General features: G+C 46.7%; 1 protein-coding gene across 2 annotated transcripts in view; it reads left to right on the top strand.

Moving 5' to 3' along the window:
- Positions 1–231: 231 nt before the first annotated feature.
- SETBP1 (SET binding protein 1) overlaps positions 232–21,158 on the top strand; it is a 268,231-nt gene continuing 247,304 nt past the window's right edge. Inside the window, exons 1-2 of one of the 2 annotated variants that reach the window (XM_038169752.2) lie at positions 232–929; positions 17,775–18,435. In XM_038169752.2, coding sequence (XP_038025680.2) covers positions 17,944–18,435 — 492 coding nt within the window. In that variant the 5' untranslated portion in view covers positions 232–929; positions 17,775–17,943. Of the gene's footprint in view, positions 930–15,684; positions 15,882–17,774; positions 18,436–21,158 lie in introns of those variants that run through there. The other variant, XM_038169753.2, reaches the window with a different exon arrangement.

The following is a 21,158-nucleotide window of genomic DNA, read 5'->3' as shown; positions in this document are numbered from 1 at the left end:
ATAAAGGGAACAGCTTCCTCGCCGCCAAAAACAAAACAGCAACAAAAAAAAAGCAGCCTTTTTCTCGTTTTTTTTTTTTTTTTTTTTTTTTTCTCTATTTTTTTTTTTTAACTCCTCGCCGGGAAAAAAGCAAAAGCGAAAACGCTTCCCCTCCCCGCGCCCCCCTGCAAAAGGCCCCCAAACAACCGGCAGCAACAAACAGGCAGCAAAAAAAAAAAAAAAAAAAAAAAGGGGGGGGCCCCCCACTCCAAAAAAAAAAAATAAAAAAAGGAAAAGAAAAGGAAAACCGAGAGAGCCAGAGACAAGCTCCATCGATTTCAAATCCAGGATTTTATCCAGTGCATTGATTTTATTTTTTTATTTTTGCTCTCCCCCTTTTTTTTTTTTTTTTGCCTCCTTCCCCCCCTCCTGCTTTCTTTCACCCCCCTCCTCCTTCTCCTCCTTCCCACCCCCCTTTTCCTTTCCATTTTATTTTGGATCCTGCTAAAATTAGCCGGGACTGCTCTCTGGGTGTTGCGTGTTAATTTGATTTACTCCGGGATTCCGGCTTCCAAGACGCCATTTTCCCCCCTTTCTCGCTCTCCCTCGCTCTATTTATCTATCATTTATCTAGCGAGCTCTCCAGCCGGCTGTCTGTCCGTCCATCTCCCTCTCCCCGGGTGCCTTCCCTCCTCCCCCCGCCCTCCTCCCTCTGCGCTCTGCGTGTGCTGCGCGGCCGTGCGCTCCCCTAATCTGACAGATGAACACCGCCATGGGTTTGCCGCAACACAAGCAAAAGCACCTTTGGGGGCTGTGGCGAGGGCTCGAAACCGGGATCTAAAAGAGAAGAGACAAGAAGGGGGGAAAGCCGAGGGAGGAGGAGGAGGAAGAAAGAAGAAGAAGAGGAAGCTGCTAAGAAGCCCCCGCTGCCGTTTTTTGGGGGGATATGGGTTAGTAAAAAAAAAAAACAAAAAAAAAAAAACGACAAAAACCGGGAGGCATCGAGGAAAGGTCTGTCTTGCTGATCCGGATTGCGGGAGGGTCTCACCCCCTCGCTTCTTACCCCCCCTCCCCTTTACCCCCCCTGCCTTTTTCCCTTCTGCATGCAAAAGTTAATGTCGTCTCCTTTTTTTTTTTTCTTCTTTTATTTTTTTTTTTTTCGTGTTGTGACTTTGCAATGGCGCGGGAAGGTCTTTATTTATGGGGGGCTGGGGGGAATTTCTGTGCCCTGCGATGCATGCGAGCCCTCTCCCCCCGACCCCTTCTCTCCCCATGCTTTGTGGCTGCGGGGGGGGTGCATGGGCTCGTTTGGGGGGTGTTGCGGGGGGGCGGTTGCGGTTACGAGCGTGCTACTGGGAAGGGGTTGCATTTTTTTTAGGAGTTCGCATAATGTGTACCCCCCTTTTACCTTCCCCCACACACCCCAAAATTTGCTAGCCTGTATGCGTTCCCCCAGCGGGGCCGCGGGGAGGTGGCAGCTCGGCGTGGGGAAAGCAGGGGGAGAGCCCCCCCTCTTCCCCGGCTTCGTAAATTGCAGGTTAAGTGGAGCTAGAGAGCAACCCTGTAACCTTTTCGGGATCCGTGCGTGTGAATGTGAGTGTGAGTGTGAGTGTGAGCGGGTGGGCGTGAGGGTGGGCGTGCACCCCCCCCCCGTGCTCGGGGCTGCCCGCTGGGGGGGCGCCGCTGCCCCTCTGACATTGGGAAGGACGCGGCGGGAGCGGGCAAGGGGGGGGCTTGGGGGGGAGCTGAGAGTGTGGGGGGGTTTAGAGGTGTGGGACACCCCCCTGCTGACCCTCCTGCTCGGTGCTGGAGCGAGGCACGTTGTTAATTGGGGATAATTAGTCCCTGCGCGCCGCCACGGGGCCCCCGGTGGCCCCCAGTGAGCTGGGGAGGGGGGGGAGGGGAGAGGAGGAGCTGGAGGGGGGAGTGAGTGTGAGTGTGTGTGTGTGTGAGTGTATGTGTGAGTGTATGTGTGTATGTCTGTGAGTGTATACGAGTGTGTGTGCGCGTATGGGTATGTGTGAGTGTGTCTGAGAGTGTGTGACTGAGAGTGTGCAAACCTGTGAATATGTGTATGTGAGTGTGTGTGGCAGTGTGGATACATGTGTGTGCAAGTGTGAGTGTGCGTGTGAATGTGTGCGAATGTGTGTGTGCAAGTGTGAGAGTGTCAATGTGTGTGTGCATGTATGTGTGAGTGTGCATGCATGTGTGTGTGAGTCTGTGCGAGTGTGTGCAAGTGTGAGTACATGTGGGTCTGTGTGTATGTTTGTACGTGTGTGGGGGTGTGTGTGCCAGGGGGGCACAACCCAGGCTGCAGCTGAGGGCAGCTGTTGTCAGCCCCAGCCCTGGTGCAAGGCTCCCTGCCCAGCCCCGGGCACACACACAACACGCATAGACACACATAGACACACTCACACACGCACTCCGATACTCTTTCACACACACATGCATGCACACTTACACATACCTGCACACACAGACACAGACACACACACATGCACATACATGCACACACACGCACTTACACATATGCTCATATGCACACACTTATACGTGCACACATGTTCACATGCACACACACTCAGACACATGCACACACAGAAACATGCGCTCATACTTGCGCATACACACACAGCACACACACACGTGGTCGCTCACACACTCGTGTACACACACTCACACCCACATGCACAACCACATGCACACACACACATACACTCTCACTTGCACACTCACTCTCTCACACACTCCCCTCACACCTACCCTCACACACAGGCACTCACACACACACATATGCACACCCACATGCACACACACACTCTCACATGCTCACACATCCCCCCCCCCCCCCCCCAAACACACTCTCACACACCCTCACAGACACCCACACTAACATACTCACTCACACCCCATCTTACACTCCCCCCATGCCACGGGCAGGGGGAGATCAGGTCCCCGAGGCGAGGCAGTGGCCACCTCCCACCCTGTTCCGTGTGCGGTGAGCGAGTGAGTGTGCCAGTGTGGCATTCAGTGAGTGTGTGTGAGTGTCCGTATGTCCACGTGTGAGTGTCCGCATGTCCGTGCAGCACCCCGGCACCATCTGCCCCGCTGTGCTCAGCTCAGCCTGCCGCTGCCTGCGCGTATCCCTGCTCCTACAAAGGCCGCTGAGAGAAGGATTTCCGATTCGTTTCCGCTTCCAATAAACGCCGCTGATAATCGTGGGCCCGACGCCTGATGCTCCAAGGGCACCTCGCAGCCAGCAGTGGCCCTGGGGCTGGGGTGGGACAGGGTCCCCCGGCCACTCTGGGTCCCTGGGGTGGGGGGGGGGCACCACAATGGGGTGCCCCCACCCTAGGCTGAGGTGTTGGGGAGCCCGTGGGGGCTCTGCCTGAAATGTCCATCCGTTAGGTGTGCGAGGTGCTGAGCAGCCCTCTGCTGCCAGGGAGCGTATCGCGACCCCTTGGCAGCGACAGCAACAGTGGCCCTCTGTGGGGACAGGGCTGTTGGAGCCACAGCCCCGAGCGGCTGCAGCCCCCAACCCGGCTGCCCCAGGCTGGGATGATTGGGAGCATTGCCCTAAACCTGCAGAAATCAGGGGGGAAATCGCCTCGGGATGCAAAGCCGCATGCTGGCCTTCTGCGTAAAGGGAGACACCCATGATTTATTTATTTTTTTAATTCTTTTTTGGCCATTTGCTTTTTAGCCGAAAGGAGAAAAACCTTCCAAACAATGTAGTTGTGCTTTAGCCTCTGCTCTTAGCTTGGAAGGGTTATGTAAAAGTGGGGGGGGGGGGGGGGGGGGGAGCAGAAACACACAGTGAATGGAGACTTCTCTTCCATCTCTTATTGGCTTTGGCTTTTTTTTTTTTTTTTTTTTTTTTAACTTCTCAGACTCAAAGTTTTAATTGAAACCAGAAATCTATTGAGAAGTAACTGAGCCAAGAAAACCTCTGTTTTCTCTGCAACTAGGGATGGGGAATAAATAATTTTTTGCTGATGTTATTTCAAGTTGTTTGAGCTCTTTGGTTCCTGCCAAAAAGCCCAGCATAGATTATTAACACATTATCATTTTAGGAGGATGCACTCTCTGAAATGCAATAAAATGGTGTGTTAGGTTTGTGCAGAGCCATAAACTATGCTAGTTGTTGGCAAACAAAAGAAACAGTGGCCATGATTTATTATTAATAATAATCATAACTGAGCTATTTAGTTTGACTTGATACTTGCTGGGTTTCTCTACTGAGGTTTCTCAGTATCATTTCCAATAATGTACTTTGATTAAGTTGGGAACTGTTCTTCTTTAATAACTGCTATGGCCACATGCTTAATTAACTCAAGAAGTTAAATGCTTGAAAAGGTCTGACCATCATTTTTTGGCTTCAGATGCTGCTTAATCTCCTCTTCTAGTCTGTTTTGAACCCATCCTTTGAGTTCCTTTCCCCAGCACACATGTCTCTTAGGTGTAAGTGCCAGCTTACCAACAGGACTCTTGTTTTCCATTACAAGATTTGGCTAATCCCAGTTTCAGTGACTTTTTTTGCCCTCTCAGTAGGGCTCAATTGCTCACACATAATCTTTCCCTTCTGTTTTCTTTCCCCTTTGGACAACACCCTCCAGGACTGAAAAACTCTTGCGTTGTGCTTGGAGACTTGCAATTACACAGCAATTTTGACTCTTGACCCAACTAGTAGCAAGAAAGGCTATTGTCTAATGAACCACGTAAAAACAGTTCTGGGATCCAACAGATTGCTGTGCTGGAAATGAAAGCTCTCCCAGTGAATTGATGACTGATTTGTTTAACCATATGCCCAGGCATCCTTCTTGCTGCCCCTTAACTACCCATCTCTGAAGTATCTGTGATCTGTGGGTCTGCAACGATGTTGAAAAGCAGCATTAATACCTGACAAAATGTGCTCCATGATGCATGGTCTGCAGCAGGGCCAATTCAATAGGATTTAAGCCACATTCAGAAAGTTCAGCTTGTCACTTTTGCCCACCATAACATGTGAGCATGCAGGGTTTTGAGCATTTACATGCTGCAATCAAACAGCGTTTGGGAGAAGTACTGCAGGGTTGTGCATGGAGAAGAAATAGGTGTTCAGATGAAACCCACTGCAAAACCTAGCCTCAGCTGACTTGTTGCTGGGAAATCCAGGTGATTTTAGGGCATTGGCGATCCAAAGTTTAGAACTAGTCCAAAGCCTAGCAAGAAAGGCGGGAGTCTGTGGGAGAACTTCATCTGAGAACGTTCCCAATGTTTTGCTGCAGGGCTTGTGGTTTCTACTGGGACTGGTTTTGCTGCTATTATAGGTTCTGCTCTTGTTACTTTCTCTCTTTCCAACTTGAAAAAAAAAAGTTTTCTTTCCCATTATTATTGTGGAGGAAATAAAATGACTCATCCTTTTAGGAAATTGTCATCTTGATTAAAGATGGGCTTTAAAACCCCTCAGCTTCAGGTTTTAGCCTGGGGGACTGTCAGATTTGAAAATGATTTCCAAACTTTCAAGGTTGGGATTGCTTTGCCTTCTGATAGGAAATCACATTGAAAGTGTGCATTGTTAGCACAATTGCTTTTGTGATGCTCTCAAACCCTTAGAAATGGCTTCTTTTTCCTTCTCCTGTGTAAAAGCTTCACTTGATGTGGCTTCAGAAGTTCATTGTGCCTCAGACCTGCTCAGCTATCTGGTGTTGTGAACAAGCACAGCTCCCCAACAGCTGCCTGGATTTGGTGGTCCTGTCTAACTGGTAGGGAGAGCAAGGTTTGGGGGATTCATGGTTGGGGCTGACAAAGGAAGGCTACATCATTCCTTAAACTAAATAAAAGCAGTCAGAGAATTTGACGTCTTGACCTTCAGAGCTGGGGAAATGTGTGAAGGAAGTAGGGGGTGGTTAAATTCACTTTATCAGCTCTTGAGAGTGAGCAGAGTTCGGGGCTATTTTTCCCTTTTGGAGATGGATTTACTTTGCAGCACAGATTGTCCAAACACAATGATGAGCTTTTACTGTAAGCTGTGGGGCAGCTGGATATGAAAAGCAATCTTCTGACATTATTTCATTTAGGCTTTTGTTGTCTTTTATGAAATTGAATGTTTCAAAGAGTTCTCAGATTAGTCAACTCTCTTTACAAAAGGCCAAATTGAAACTGTAGACCTCAGACACCCCGGAGACAGAAAGGACTTGATCCAGGCTTGGTTTTGATCTTTCTGTCTCTCGTTTACTTCCCAAAGTTCCCGGCTGGAGAACTTTGCAAGGTCCCAGACCTCTGTATCTCCATGATCTTTGACCAGTTGCCTGTCCTCTGAACCCATGTGCTGTTGTCAATGTGTGACAATGACTTTGTTGACTTGAGATATGAAGAGGAAAGTGATGGGGCTAAAGCACAGGGGGCAGAACAGGAAGACACCAAAGAAGTACTTAGTCAGTGGTGCTGCTCACAGACCAGATACTCTTGTTTAAGAGTGGTGACAGTGGTGGGACTCTTATATATGTGCATCCAGTACAGGATTTTTGTGGGGAAACAAGGGGTTGTGCAAGTGGTGAGGATGAACCTAAGTTGTCTTCCCCTTGCAGGGCTCATGAATCTGATGTAGTTTTTTTGAAAGCAAGCTCAGTGTGTGGAAAAGCCATGCAAGATCTGGCCAATTTCTGTACAAACCTGAGCTCAATAGGTGGCGGAGAGGCCCTGACCTGCCCCAGTGAATACAGGAGCACAGGGTGGGATGATGCTCTGCTCTGCATCCTCTGATACTAGGATGGAAATGCCTGGTGGAGATGGGTGCTGGGGTTGAGACTAAACTCTATGGCTGGGGAGACCCTTACTCAGCTTTTCACTTTCTCTAAAGTAGTGGGATGCTACTCCTGTTGCTGTGCAGTCCTGGGCAGTTAAGGACCGTATGAATGCGTCAGTGGATGACATTAAAGTTTCCCCTACTCTAGTACAGTATCTCCTGTAACAGTGCTTGGGAAAGCTGTTCAGAAGAATGTGTGGTAGGCAGACATGGGGTAACCCAGGACTCACTTGAATACCTCAAAATTAGAGATGGGTTAAAGATCGGAAGCCTGAGGTTTAACGTTACTTTGAAATTTTTGTTAGCCTTAACCTTTAAAACTGAGAGATACATATGTATACAATGAATCATTCTGTTCCTGTCCCATTATTTTAGCAGATGGGGAAGTTGGTTTTAAGATGGAAGGGAGAAAATAATGATACTCAAACCAGAGGTCAAGCTGCAAGGCGTTACAGGCATGTCTTTCCTCCATATGAATCCACATATCCTGAGTATCCTACTGATGTGATTTCTAAGACTTGGATACTGGCCTAACTTCCCTATGTGTTTCCAGACCCAGCGTGTTCTGGAGGGATGCTGTTATCCATACCCACCTCTCCTCAAGTCTTGCTAAATTTTTGGCTCTGGAGAATGCAGTGGGGTTTCCACTGAAACTCCTCTGAAATTCTATTACTTTGCTAGACAAGGAAATCCTTCCTGTTGTATTTTTTCCCCCCCTCTGAAGCCTTCATATGGAGCTCTATAGTGTGGATTCAATAGAATTTTGTACAGGGAAATAATTCTCTGCTGAATTCTTCAGTTCTTTTTCAGAAGGGATCAGAGACGTGGAGCTTAACTAGGGGAGTTTAGTAAGTGTTTGAACAGGATTGTATACATGCAAAGTATTATAACAGGCATCTGGGCAAAGTGTTATTATACATGCCCATTATTCCTAAGGTTGCAAAACAGTTTAAAATATTAACCCATATATTCACATCCTCGTAACTACCATAAACCTTCACCTAATGGGTGAAAAATGTCATGCTTTCTCTTTGCTTGATGGCAATTTTCTTCTTGAAAGGTTGAATACATTCCCTCCAGCTGTCAGTTGTTCCTTTTTTTTTTTTTTTTTTTTCAATTTATTCAGAAAAAGTGAGAGTGGGGGAAGAAGGAGAAACACTTTTCTCTTTTAAATTATTCTAACCATATGCTTTTAAACAGGGCAACATTCTAACCTGCTGGACTTTGAGCTGATAAATGGATATAAACACAGGGCTTCTTGAAGGCCCATCTTCTCTTAGTCTGTGAGGGTAGCAACAAAAAAAAAAAAAAAAAAAAAAAAAAGATCATGGCTTCTGAAGCTATGACAATTTAAAAGTGTCATTGTGGACATCCTAAAGTCAATCAGGATCTTTTAGTCACTTGGCTTTAACAGTGAGGCACTTTCCTTCCAAATCCTGCTGAATAAGTGCCATAAATGTCACTTGCTGTAGGTGCTGATTTACATTAGATCCCAATGTTGTGTCATTGAGGTAGTCACAGAAACACTGATCCTGCTCCTTCATCCTTTCATCAGAGTTGAAGACACATCTGCTTGTAAAACATGCTAACTTTCATGCATGGCTTTCAAACCAGAATATTTTGTTAAGACCTCTCTCAGACCTTCCAGGGCCTGAAGAAAAACCTCTAACAAGATAGTGAAATATTACAATAACAATTAGCTGCAGCGTAGCCCACGGTGGGGACTGGGACCCTATGCAAACCTGCATCCATCACCCTTCTGCCTCTGGGGAGTGCCTTGGTAGGGACCTTCAGGCCCCAAGAGCCCTAAGTGAAAGACTTGGACTGGGAGCATGGGGACCTGTAGGTCATTCGTGACATGAGATGACCCCCAAATTCTGCCTCCAATCTGACCCTTAATATTCTCCCGAAGTCTGTGGGGTTACAAGGAAGTAATGACCCTAAGTCCTGGCCCTGCTCAGATGGGGATATGAGTGTTCCCTGCCTGTTTGCCTCCTTGGACTGAGCTGGACCCAGACACGTACAATGCCTTTCCCAGGACATGTGCAATGCCTCTCGAAGAGCACAATGAAGTAGCTCAGCTGGAGAGGCCTTTGGGGCATGCAGGTACTCAGCAGGCTCTTATCTCCCCTCTGACTCAACGTGTCCCAGCACTTCTGTAACTGTTTCCTCTTCAGCTTCAATAGAGGCTACTCCTTTCCTCTGCCCACAGCAGCTGTCGGCTGTTTGCCTTTATTCCTGTCCTCAGGTCTTCCCACCAGCATGCTCCCATCTAACGGTTATGCCTCTTGACTCCTCTGTCCGGGCAGTGCAGGCTGCCCTTTGCCTTGTGCACATCCAGCCACGTCCACCTGTGCCCTGCTCTGCGTTCACCTCCTGCAGTCCACAGGGCTCTAAGGGACTTTCTTGTTTCCCTGGCCCAGACATCCTCTCCTCCTCAAAGCCAAAATACTGATCTGTTGTGCAAGGAAAGGAAACAGTCTCAGTGCCCTCCTCTAAATACCCCAAATTAGTGCTCTCCCTGCATGCCCTTTATGTGCTCTGTTTTCCCACAGTCCCTCTTGATGCTGGGGATACTTGGTACATTTTACAGCACCAAGAAAGATAACACTGCTTACTTATCACAGAAACCCACACTGCAAGTGTCCATGGACAAAATCCAACCTTCCTTATTCCTTGTCTCATCTGAAGCATGCAGAATTGGGTAACATGGGATGTGTTGTTTGTACAGCCTCTAGACTGGGCACAGGATAGATCCTGGACCAAAGCCTTTTTGGTCCTCCTTGTGCCATCACTTACGGCTCTGAGGGATGGATGCTGAGCCAAGATCTGGTGCATCCCCTATCAGATGTGTTGTTTTATTTTATTTATTTCTTTGTTTTTCCTGAAGGGAGAGAAAGCTGGTGTATTTGGCACTTGTGCAAGTGAAAATGAAATAATGGAGGAGGGGGAAAAAACAGAAGAGGAAGGAGTCCCGTGGTAGTGGCAGTAAATAAAAACAAAGCTTTCGTTAATGATTTATATAGAGGAATCATTTTCAACACATTTCAGAGAGCAGAGGGACATGTTTGATCAGAGGGAGAAGGAGAGATTACTGCCCTACCACGACGGTGTTAGAAGGAGGCTACTGTGTCTGATGGCAGCTTTCCAAGAGCAGAGGCAATCTAGGAAAGTTTGGTAACACAGATGATGGAATTGTACGGGGCTTTGCTTTCTGTGGCTGGTCTCCGTGCCAATATCCTTTCCCTACATACCCATAAAACTTTCCATTTGTAGCTTGGAGTGGCTTCCAGTACCTCCAGGATGGTGCACTTGGCAAGAGCAGGGTAGAATGGAGATAGCACTTGAAGTCCCCTTCTCATGCATGTTGCCTCTTTTTCCCAACAAGTTTTATGGCTCTTGTTACTGGAATAAGCTTTGTGCTCATAGCAGCATGCACTGCTGCAGCCAACAGAGTGCTCAGGATATTCTGCTGGCTAATCTCAGGAGCTACCTTGGGATATACATTATGCTGGGAGTGACAATGCATAGTCTGGAGGCTTGACAACCTGGCGCTGACCCCACGTAGGCAAATCTCCTGGCTTGGCTCTTTGTGTCGTAATGAGCTGGAGCACAGCTGGCATCTCACTCTGCTTTTTAGTGTCCCAGAGGCCTAAACTTCACAAGGATGATGGGTAACAATGCAAGGATGATGTGTTTGTGTTTTTGTCATTTTTATGACATGCTCTCTGGTATCACTATCCCTTGATTCAGAGGTGTGAATCCGGTGAATGGAGCCCAGCTTTGCAGCAACATTGGCCTCTGAGGGTACAAGTGGTACAAGGTTTGTCCTTCAGGGACCTGCAGTGAGCAGCAGGAGGTGTTTACGGGTCTGGTGGCCACAATCCCTTCCCTCACACCCAGATGTAGCTCTAGGTTGTGAGTGAGTGGATTTATGAAACCTTGGCACGGTTCTCAGGCAGGAGCTTGTAAAAGTCCTTGGGCAACATGATGGGCATCTCTCCTCCTACCGCAGATGGGTGCTTTGCTAGGCTGGCTGTTGCCACAGCTGTACCTTGGGCAGTATTGCTTTTATGGGCCTCGTGATTTATGGCCATGTCAGTTGTTTAATCATTCAGTTGGCCCTCCCTTCAGCGCGGCGCGATAGTTAGTTACTTACATAGAAAGGTGACTATCTGATCTAATTATGGACTCTCAAACCTAATTATGGAGTCAAATATGATTCCATAATCTACTCTTAATGTCTCTATGTTGAGAAGACAGATACACACATGTGTAATGTGCACACTTACATGCCTCCGTAATTATGGATATGCTTTGGGCTCTCATTTATTTCTGTCTCTTTATCTTGGGAAGGGATGCTCACAGCCTCGTCTGGCTGTGAGAAATCTTCAGATTGTCTTGTCTTTTCCCCTTTTTCTGGCTCCCTTTGCTGGGTTTGGACACACTGTGACAGAGCCATCAGTCAGTTTCACTTAGTGTTGCTGGTGGAGGTGCAGAGGGCCAGTAGCACTTGGACTCGGGGCAAACCAAAGGAAATGACTGAAGATTACATTTTTGCTGTTGTTCTGGTAGCTGTCACTAATCTTTGCACCTTATCTTCATGTGGATAGACCACACCTGAGATAGCTTGCGCCCTTTCAGAAGTAATCCTCACATAACCAAGGAGAAATTGGAGGCAGAGGTGGAAGGACTGGAGCAAAAGCAGCGGATGTCATGGAGAGCAGGGGACCGCATGAAGAGCAACCACCTTTCTTCTGTGTAACCCCCTCTGCATCAGCTCTCCCCATTAATGAACCACATGCCCTAGTTAGTTTGCTTTGTAGATAATCTGTGGATTACAGGCCTTCCCATATGGTCATTCTGGACACAATTATCCGTTTGAGGATCTCGTACAGTATCTGGTGTATATCCACATATGTTTTATGCACATCTATATCCAGGCTTATCATATAGATGGGAGTTTTAGCGGTGTATTTAACTGTTATACAGTAGTGAGTCCAATTTGCCCAGTGTTGGAGATGAAGGGCAAAAAAGAAATCACAAAAGCACAGAATGGCTGAGGTTGGAAGGACCTTTGGAGATGGTCCAGTCTACCGTGCTGCTCAGCGCAGGGTCACCTAGGGCAGGACGCTCAGGGCCGTGCTTGGTTGGGATTTGAACATCACCAGACCATCTCCGTTTTTTTAACAAGAGGTTATTATTATTATTATTATTATTATTATTATTATTATTATTATTATTATTATTATTATTATTATTATTATTATTATTATTTTCTTGAAGGGGAAGTCTTTCTACCTTGTTTCTGTACAGAAAGACATAAGACAGGTGCAAGGGAGAGGTTGTTTTCTGTGGGATCTGTAGTATGGATGGAAAATAGCTGCCACAGTCATTTTTCCAGCTCCCTGCCAAAGCTGGGAGAGTATCAGGGGCACAGGAAGTAACTAAGGCTGAGGTTCAAAGATGTGATAAATCTAGCCCCAGGGCTCTGAGCAGCAGATTAAACATGCTGCTGGTGCATGATACTGATCCTGTATAAACTCATTTGCCTGACTCAAATCTGCTCAAAAATAAAATAAAATAAAATAAAATAAAATAAAATAAAATAAAATAAAATAAAATAAAATAAAATAAAATAAAATAAAATAAAATAAAATACAGTGGCTTAATTTTATCCCAATAGGTTCTGTTCCACATCAGACTGTGTCACCTGCCTGCACCATGCTGGCTTTATGACTCACAAGTTGTCCCCATCCTCTGAGTCTGCTTTTAAATTTGCACAAAGGAAGCCTTAACCTCCATCTTGTGCACTCTGGTCCATTCAATAAAAGTATGATCATGCTCCTCTGCCTGGTATGCATCAAATTTGTGCTGCTGGGTAATCTGGCAGTGCACAGACCCAGCACCATAAACTGTGTGGTCACAGCATAGCGCTTGAAATTCCTAGATTTTTTGCAAAGCAATAATGATGAAATAAGTTGGGGATCTTTTTGTATTCCTAATGCGGGTTAACTGAGTTCATCACAGCTTGCTCCATGCCAGGCTGTTTTTTGTTTTTGTTTTTTAATCTCCCATGACGGATTCTGAAGTTTCACTGACACTTCTCATAAAAGCAGGTTTCTGACCAAAACTTTCCCTTGGGTGTAATGTGGGTTGTCCACTGGCCTCTGCCCCAGAGGCAGCTGCCTTTCAGCGGTGGCATATATAATCGAGGAAGCAACCCAGGAGTCTTTGGAGTGAAAGGTGATACATCATAATTAAATATTGCTGTATAGTCTCTAGTGCTTTGTGGTAAATGGTTTTAAAAAGATGGTACATAAAGAGGCTTCCAGGATTTCTGATATTTTGCAGGGATTAGGGATGTTGTAACTGTATTTTGCATGACAGAATGTGAGACCCAAAGGCAATGTGACAGATGTGGGGCTCCACTTCACTCTTGGTATGACACTCTCAGGCTTCTGCCTCAGTTTCCCCTTGTTTGAAAGGAACCTGTTCAATAGATCTTTATTTATTTTTTTCTTATTTTCTTCTTAAGGCATTTTGGACTCTATAGCTAAAACAAAAGCAATCTCTGTAGCTACAGTCATGCCTGAGATTAAGGTACTCTGGGATCTGGGCAACATCTTCTAAAATTGCTCTGAGCTCTCTGCTGGTGCTCATGTGTTTGAGCAAATCAGACAGAGCAGCAGCACAAAGGCTGGGCAGCTGAACCTAGCTCGTTTGTGTCTGCCAAAGCAGTGGTGCCTCTGCACCTATGTTTGCTTGTTATAAACATGATTGTTACTCAGCACAAGGCAAAAGCTGTGCCAAGTATTACTCCTGCTTTCACTTCATAGAGAATCCCAAACAGGTGGATTTCTCCCCCTTCTACTTCCAGCCAGATAGCGGGCTCTAACTTTTCTTTTTATCCTTAGCAAATTTTCAGTTTAATCACTTAACAGCACTGATACCTGAATACTTACAAGTGCAAGCAGTTGCCTGAAGCAGGAGAAAGGAGCATATTTGGAGCCCTTAATGGCAGACATCTGTATGACCCTAAGGGAGGTCTTCTCCTTCAGGCCTTTGCCTCTAGAAGCATGTTTGAGGTGCCCACAGGTGCAGATAAGAGACATATGAGCAGCTAGGCTGAGCACACAAGCGTTTGATTATTTCTCAGTACTTATCGGAGGAAGTGTGAATTTCTCCCTAATTAAGAGCTAATGCCAACTTCTGTGAAATTTGTTGTCATTCACCTGTGAATTATCCTCCTCAGATTTAACTTGACTGCAGGAAGCCCGCTAGCAGTAACACTTTCCTCTGGGAGCTTAATTCGGCTGGTGAAGCACCTCTGCGGTTGCTTATTGAATAGGAATTGATGCTCGTGAGTCTGGGAGAGGGCAGTTTGGGTAGGCATTTAAAAGCCTTGGCAGCCCCCATCTCTTGAGTATTTGATATTTTTTTTATTATTTGAGTATTTATTCTTGAGCCAGGAAGCTTGGAAAATCAGCATCCTTGCTGGATTTCCAGGTCTGCATGTTGCCCGCTAAAGCAGAAGAGCTGTTGGAAGACAAGTGTTTATTGCCTTCCCCTTGCAGGCCAGCCCAAAGCTGGGGAGATGCAGGACACCTGGAAGAGGGAGAAGCCCAGGAGGCTGCAGCTGAACCTGAAGCCTGAACTTTTCCCAGTGACTTCAACAGGGGAGGTTTGGGGGTTTGATTTTCCTCAGTTCTGAAGCTCAGACCCCTATATCTTTTGGGGGAGGCGCTAGCAAAGAGCTATTGCCACTTCAGTTGAAAACTCAGGGCTGAGTGGTTCCTGCAGAGCTGCCCCAAGCTGAGGAAAGGGGAGGTCAGGACTTCGCCCAGGAGGTTACTTTTTCAGGAGCCTGAAGTGAGGTTTCCTAATTAGTCAAAGCGCTTGTAGCCTGCCCAAACAAGAAAGACGAGTATAATGTCCCTGCACCCGAGTCATTTAACTATTAACCCTGAAGGAGAGTAAGGAGATACCTAAAACAATGACCCAGTTAATTTGGTATAGTGCTCGAGCGCTGGGGTTCTTTGTTGCTACCTGTGGGTCTGGTGATATCATCATCTGCTGGTTCTCAGCAGGACAGGAGGCCAACGTTTTAAAGCAGGATTTTAATGCTGATTTTCACATGAACCTATCTGATACCGGTGTAACGCAGTGCCTTTAATCAGCTGTTGCTGGTTTCTGCTGACCCCGAGGTGCTGAGACCCCTTGGAGCAGGCCTGGCTTTGGACGAGGCCTCCATAAAACAATGAGCTGGGAATGGTGTTTTGGATTTTGGACACAGAGTCAGGAGCTTTATCACATGTCCCATTTGAAATAAGGTCCCAAGAGGATTTGTTCATTATGCCATAGCCAGTGGTCCTTTCTCTGCACCCTCAGAGGCTGAGGATGCGGGGTCCGCGTCCTGAGGCAGATGCTCCCTACAAGAGGCCTTCTCTTTTTCACCAGCATCGAGAGAGGTTAAAAGCCTGTGGGCGGAGGCCAGCACAGAGTGCCCATTGTACATGCGTGCATACCAGAGCAGTAACTCTCTGGAATGCTGCACAGCCGAGCTTTTACCACCTTGTGTTTGTGTTGCAGCACAGGAGTGTGTGTACATTGCGTCCCTCTCCAAGGAGATTAACAATGTGACCTGGCAGATAAATAGGACAGCCTTTTTTTTGATTGGACTGGTTGGAAGAGGAAGGTAACCCTCACTCCCATCACCTCCATAGGCACAAAGGAGAGGCAAGGTGCAAGGTTGGTCAATTAGGTGGAGCACCTCCATGCAACTGGGTGGCTTTAATGTACTAATTGCGTTAGTAATTAGTGAGTACCGCATGGTAAACACTTGGGTTCAGAACTATGTAAGGGCATTAACTAAGCCACCCTACAATAGGTCTGAATGAGTAAGCATTATCCTTGTTTCATTGATGGTGAAAGGGAGAGCCTTGCTGGCCACAGGGTGAGTCAGGACAGGCATGTGGGAGACCGTGGGTCTGTTAGTTCTTCAAGATCACCTTAGATGAGGCCAGGGTGACAGCAGCTCTGGGAAATGAGCCTCTTCCCTATTGCCAGAAGATGTGCATCTTAAGCATAAGTGTTTTCATGATGTTCTGCCAAGGTACGTCTACCATGAGCTACAAGAAGTACCTCTAAGGCCAGATGGCAGTTCAGGCTCTATGATAGCTCCTATTTTTTTTTTCTCCTTCTGCTTGGGCTGTCATATTGTGCTATTTATGGGAAGTTTATTTGAATTTGTGTCTGCTGGGACCTGGGTGGAGGTCACCAATGATTTCATGGAGCTGTAGGATACTTAGGGCTTTCCATTACTAGCCATATGTGCTAGGGTCAGACAAGTGACCCATGGCCATATTCCAGTGGAAATACAGCTACATAACTTAAGAAAAAGGTTCGTATTATTACTTCTTAATTTTTGAGTTTAGGTAAGTACTTTTTAAAAGACGAAAGAAGCTAGTGGCACAAGGGCATGTGATTTTTCTCAGTGAGCTGTGCTTTAAAGCAAAATAGTGCACATTTATAGTACTGTTATGATTTGGTGATAGGTAGCAAGTTCTCTATTTCTCCTTTACAGTTTATTGCTACTAAAAATGGCCTGGGAAATCCCTGGCTGTTCTCAGATCTTGCCTGCAGTTGGTCAAGGGGTGGGGTTTGGCAACGTAGCCCAGCTCATCTAGTAGGGAGCTGCTGCTGCGAGAGCAGGTCTGCGCCCCCAGCACCGACTCCTGGCAGCGCCTTCTTGTTTCCTTCTCCCTATGCCAGAAGGGATATTCTTCTGACCCACCAGGGAGCTGTTTCAGGGTAGTAAAGTAGCAGCAAATTTCTCTCTGAGATATCCTTCTGCTGACTTTTAGCCTAAAGTGGCTTGTTATATTGGGCAGAGAGTTGGGGGATTACTTGGCAGGTTTTAGGGACAGAGTGCAAAAAAACTTCCATGCCTTCAAGAATGTTTTGTGTGTATTTTTTTCTTCCCTAACCAAATGCTTGGTATTTGGTTTAGTCTCTTTATGCCATTGAGTGGCACATCTTTTGCCTCAGCTGAATATTCCCAGCATCTCTCATTAACTTTTGCCAAGATTATAAGCTGAGTGCTTTCAACCAGAGGGGTTTGATCTGTGGTATTTCAAAGAAATCTCACGTCTGAAAGGGTGAAAGCACAGTTCCTGCTTCAGTTGGCCCAAGCCTTTGTTACAGAGCAGTGGTACCCAAGGGTACAAGGAACTCTGGAAAATATTGACTTAATGACTTCATCTTTCCTCCATCACCCTCAGTACTTAGGTCCCTGACATGCCCTGAAAGGGACCCAGGTGGATCCTCCTCCATGCGCAGCATCCCAGGGAGCATCTTGGGCTCCAGACAGCGTGTGCCTGGCCCAGCAAGTATTGAATAATTCATCCGAAGCAGAGTGCCCCACACAACAGCCGGCAGCCGAGTGCGTCTCCCTTGCTTGCAAAGTGGGGAGATAAGAAGTCTGAAGCTCTCCTGCCTCCCTCATAGGGCAACACTGGGTTTTCTGGGCTCTGATCAGTGGGATATTGTTTAACATGAGTCTGCCTCTCTATTTTTTTTTTCTTAAAACTAAATAAATAAGTAAACAGAACCAAACAAAAAACAGGACAGTGACAGGGAACACTTTGAAATAAGAGGAGGTTTATGGGTATGGAGAACTGCTTTCTCCTTCACTTCTTTCCCAAGTCCAGAGTGGAAGAAGGTTGCATATAAACATCTTTTTGTTGTTGTTGTTTTGTTTTTTTAATCATCCATTTTCATCAGTCTAGTGATGCATGTGGCTATAATTCCTCAGCTGAGCTGCTGAAGGGTACTAGACCTGGCCCTCAGAAATGCCGGCCAGCGTCAGTTCCCGCTTTGCATCAGGGAATGCCCTTGAGATGTTGCAGGGGAAGCCCGGCCACGCTGCATTTCAGTCATTTCCACACTTGCATTCAATACATACATGTGTGCTAACTTCCTTTTTTCTTCTCCTTTCCTTTGACAGTGGCAGATCTGATCACTTCTGAGCACCTTGCAGCCTCTGGGCAACTGGGACGTTGAACTTGGCGAACAGCTGCCATCCGTTCCCTGGGATCCTACCTGCCCTTTCTCTCCCCATCCCCTCCAGCACTCCCCTTCCCTCTGATAAAACTCCAGTGCACTGCGGTACTGCTATGGAGCCCAGGGAGACTTTGGGCAGCTCCCGGCAAAGGGGAGGCGAGGCAGATTTTCTGCCGACCACCGTCACCTCTGCCAAGCCTCCACCGGCCTCCAGCTGCACAGGGGAGACGATGCTGCCTGCAGCAGGCTCGGGGAAAGGGATCCCAGTGAGTGGAGAGCGGATGGAGCCTGAAGAGGAGGATGAGCTGGGTTCTGGGAGAGATGTGGATTCCACTTCCAACGCAGACAGCGAGAAATGGGTGGCAGGAGATGGGCTAGAGGAGCAGGAGTTTTCCATCAAGGAAGCTAATTTCACAGAGGGGAGTTTAAAACTAAAGATCCAGACCACCAAGAGAGCTAAGAAGCCCCCAAAGAACTTGGAGAACTACATTTGCCCTCCTGAGATCAAAATCACCATCAAGCAGTCTGGGGAGCAAAAGCTTTCCAGAGCTGGGAAAAACAGCAAAACAGCAAAGGAGGAGGACAGATCACACTCCAAAAAGAAGGTAAGTCCTCTGCTTTCCTGTATTTTCCCTAGAACCAGTGATTTGTGCCCAAGACACAATCTTCAGGCAGATTACGAGGTCCTGCGTGGCTACAGAGGAGGCAAAGCCATGCAGGTATCATCCTGCGGTGCTGTGCAAGCTGTGAAGGGGATCTTGACCTATTCTTCAGGTGCACCAGTTCAGGAGGGATCAAAAGTTCAGCCTTGCTTCTTCCCTTTTTGTGCATAATTGAGATTTAAGGTTCATCTTTACATGAGTGATAAATGAAGGAGCCCACTTCTACACTGCTTTGTGTCTGAGCTTGAGCCTTTTGGCAGTTAAAGCTTTTGACTACATTTGTAAAATACAGGTATGTGCACAGAGAACAATTGAATCCATTCCTGTATACCGAGCAAACGGCTCCATTATTCTTGATTACAGCATTGTGCTAGCAACACTATAGTTATGCTTCAGAAAATACTTCCATTATAAGTCTCATTCTTCTAGATGCTTATTATTTTCTTGAAATATCCTCCTGGAGAGAATTTTTTGGTAGCTTAAGCTAGGGTAAAAAAAAAAAAATTAATATATTTTTCTTTTTTTTTGGTGTGTGTGATTTAGTCAAAAAGCGGAACAGGGTATAAAGAAAAGATTTTCTTTATATGAGCTGATTACAGGAGAACCCTTTTTGTTTTCTTGTTGGCTTAATTTTCAGTAATGTGCCCTATGCTTAGATTTTTAAAAGAAATCGAGTTCTGCAGCAGCACTGAGGGGGAGCAGGGAGATGATACCTTGTGACTATTCGTGTTATTTTGGGTGTAGGAGTGCTTTTTGTCCTAGGAGTCAGACAAAGGAGCCCTGGTCAGGTTGAGTCTTTATCACAATACAAATAATTCACTTCCGCCTCTTAAGCAACATGTGGGCTTTGTGATGAGTTCAGACAGGAGTCCACATCTGCTGAAAGACTCATGAATATCTCTAACACCTGGACAAATACACCTGGGATATAGGCTTGCACCAATCTAGAGCTCAGGGGATGACTTGGTCTTGCTGTTTGATGTAACTTTGATCCCTTGCTGTGCAGAAGGTGTCCCCTTTTGTACGTCATACCCGCGATGGGTGTTCGAAGGGCTACTTTAAGCCTGGAGGAGGCTACTTGCCAGTGGCCCTCTCAGGACCCAGTGTCCTTCACAGACTGACCTAGACCAAAAGTCTGACAGCTCTAAATCTCTTTCTGAAACAGCAACATTTCCCATTGATGTGAGGCAGAGCCCAGGGAGGTTAACATCACTCACTGAGGGTACTTGCCTTAGAAGCTGATCTTGTGGCAGGGAGAAACCAAGGGGAATTTTTCTTAGAACCACAGTAAATGGCATATTCCTTGCACATGAAAAGTAGCACAGTATAGTTTTGTTCTGGTAATAAACTGGGAATTGATTTTCCCACCTATTGAGAAGGACAGGCTGCATTCTTAGCACTGAGCAGTGTTTTATTTCCATTTCCTTATCCTCCCTGAATACTTGCAGCAGTTTCAAGGGAACCAGTGGTTGTGTGAGACTCTGCTAAGAGACAGCAAAGGTGTCACAAGCAATCCCTCTATGGCCAGGCAGGGAGAAAAAAGACTTGCTAGCCACTGCCTACTGCACATGGACTGTGAAGAAAGAGTGCTTAGAAATCAGACCTTTCATTTTTGCTTATCCCTCAGTTGCATGGCTGTGGAAGGTATGTTCATTCTTTGATGTGGCTATCCAAAAAGGTTAAATAAATAAAGCTAGCTGTAATGAAACTTGGAGGGGGAAAGAAGGCATTGTGGTGACGTTCAGGGTGAGACTTTAATTGCTGCAAGATAAGGAGTTGGAAAGAGGCGGATCACAGTCCACGTGTGGTTGTATCCAGCCTGTGCTTGTGCTATGAGGTCCAAGCTGGCTCATGCTACACACTCAGGCTGGGAGCACTTGGGGCAGTGCTGGCCTAATCCGACCATTTTTTTAAAAAAAAAAAAAAAAAAAAGAGAGAAAACACAGCAGGTGGATCCTCTGAGCAGATGGGGAGAGGCCCGCCGCACCGGCGAATCGATTAGCATAACACCCAACGGCTGCCGCACAGCAGCTGCTGAGCTGGGGCCGGGCGGGCTGGAGGCGATGTGGCAGAGGGAAGTCACCAGCAGGGATTTTGAGGACCACAGGGATGTGATCTTGAGGGGTATGATGCCCAGAGACCTGCACCCGGCATCCCTGGGGTGGTGAACATCATGCATCCCTGCAGCCAGGCAGGATTTTGCGTGCAGGTGGCTCTTAGCACTTGGGTTATAGGATCAGTATCTCACATCAAGGGGTGGTGTAAGGCACTGAGCAGGAGGCAAGCAGGAAATTGGTCGGAGAAGGGCTCAAATTAGAGTGGTGTGACTGCTCTAATGGTTGCTGCATGTGTCTCGTGGCAGCTACAGAGATTTTGTGTGAAGATAGAGTTCAGAGGAAGCAGCAAGTTACAACTTGAAATGTCCATCTGTGGCTTTCCTGAGAGAGGAGCATGCAGGTAGCTTCTGCAGACACTTGCAGAAGCACTGAAAGCTGCGGTAGTGGTTACAATACGATTGTCACATTTAAATGATTCTGGTGGTTTTGATCTTGCAGTCACGTGTTCTCCTCCAGTTAGGCTGTTTGCCTTTTGCTTTAATCAACACAAACTCAAGAAAAAAATAAACTACTTGAAGCAGAAGGGCACAATGCACTTAAACTTGTGGG

Source organism: Anas platyrhynchos, chromosome Z (genome assembly GCF_047663525.1).
Source record: "Anas platyrhynchos isolate ZD024472 breed Pekin duck chromosome Z, IASCAAS_PekinDuck_T2T, whole genome shotgun sequence".
Classification (NCBI taxonomy): Eukaryota; Metazoa; Chordata; class Aves; order Anseriformes; family Anatidae; genus Anas; species Anas platyrhynchos.
Note: the sequence above shows the minus strand (reverse complement) of the source record. Positions and strands in the feature narration are given on the sequence as shown.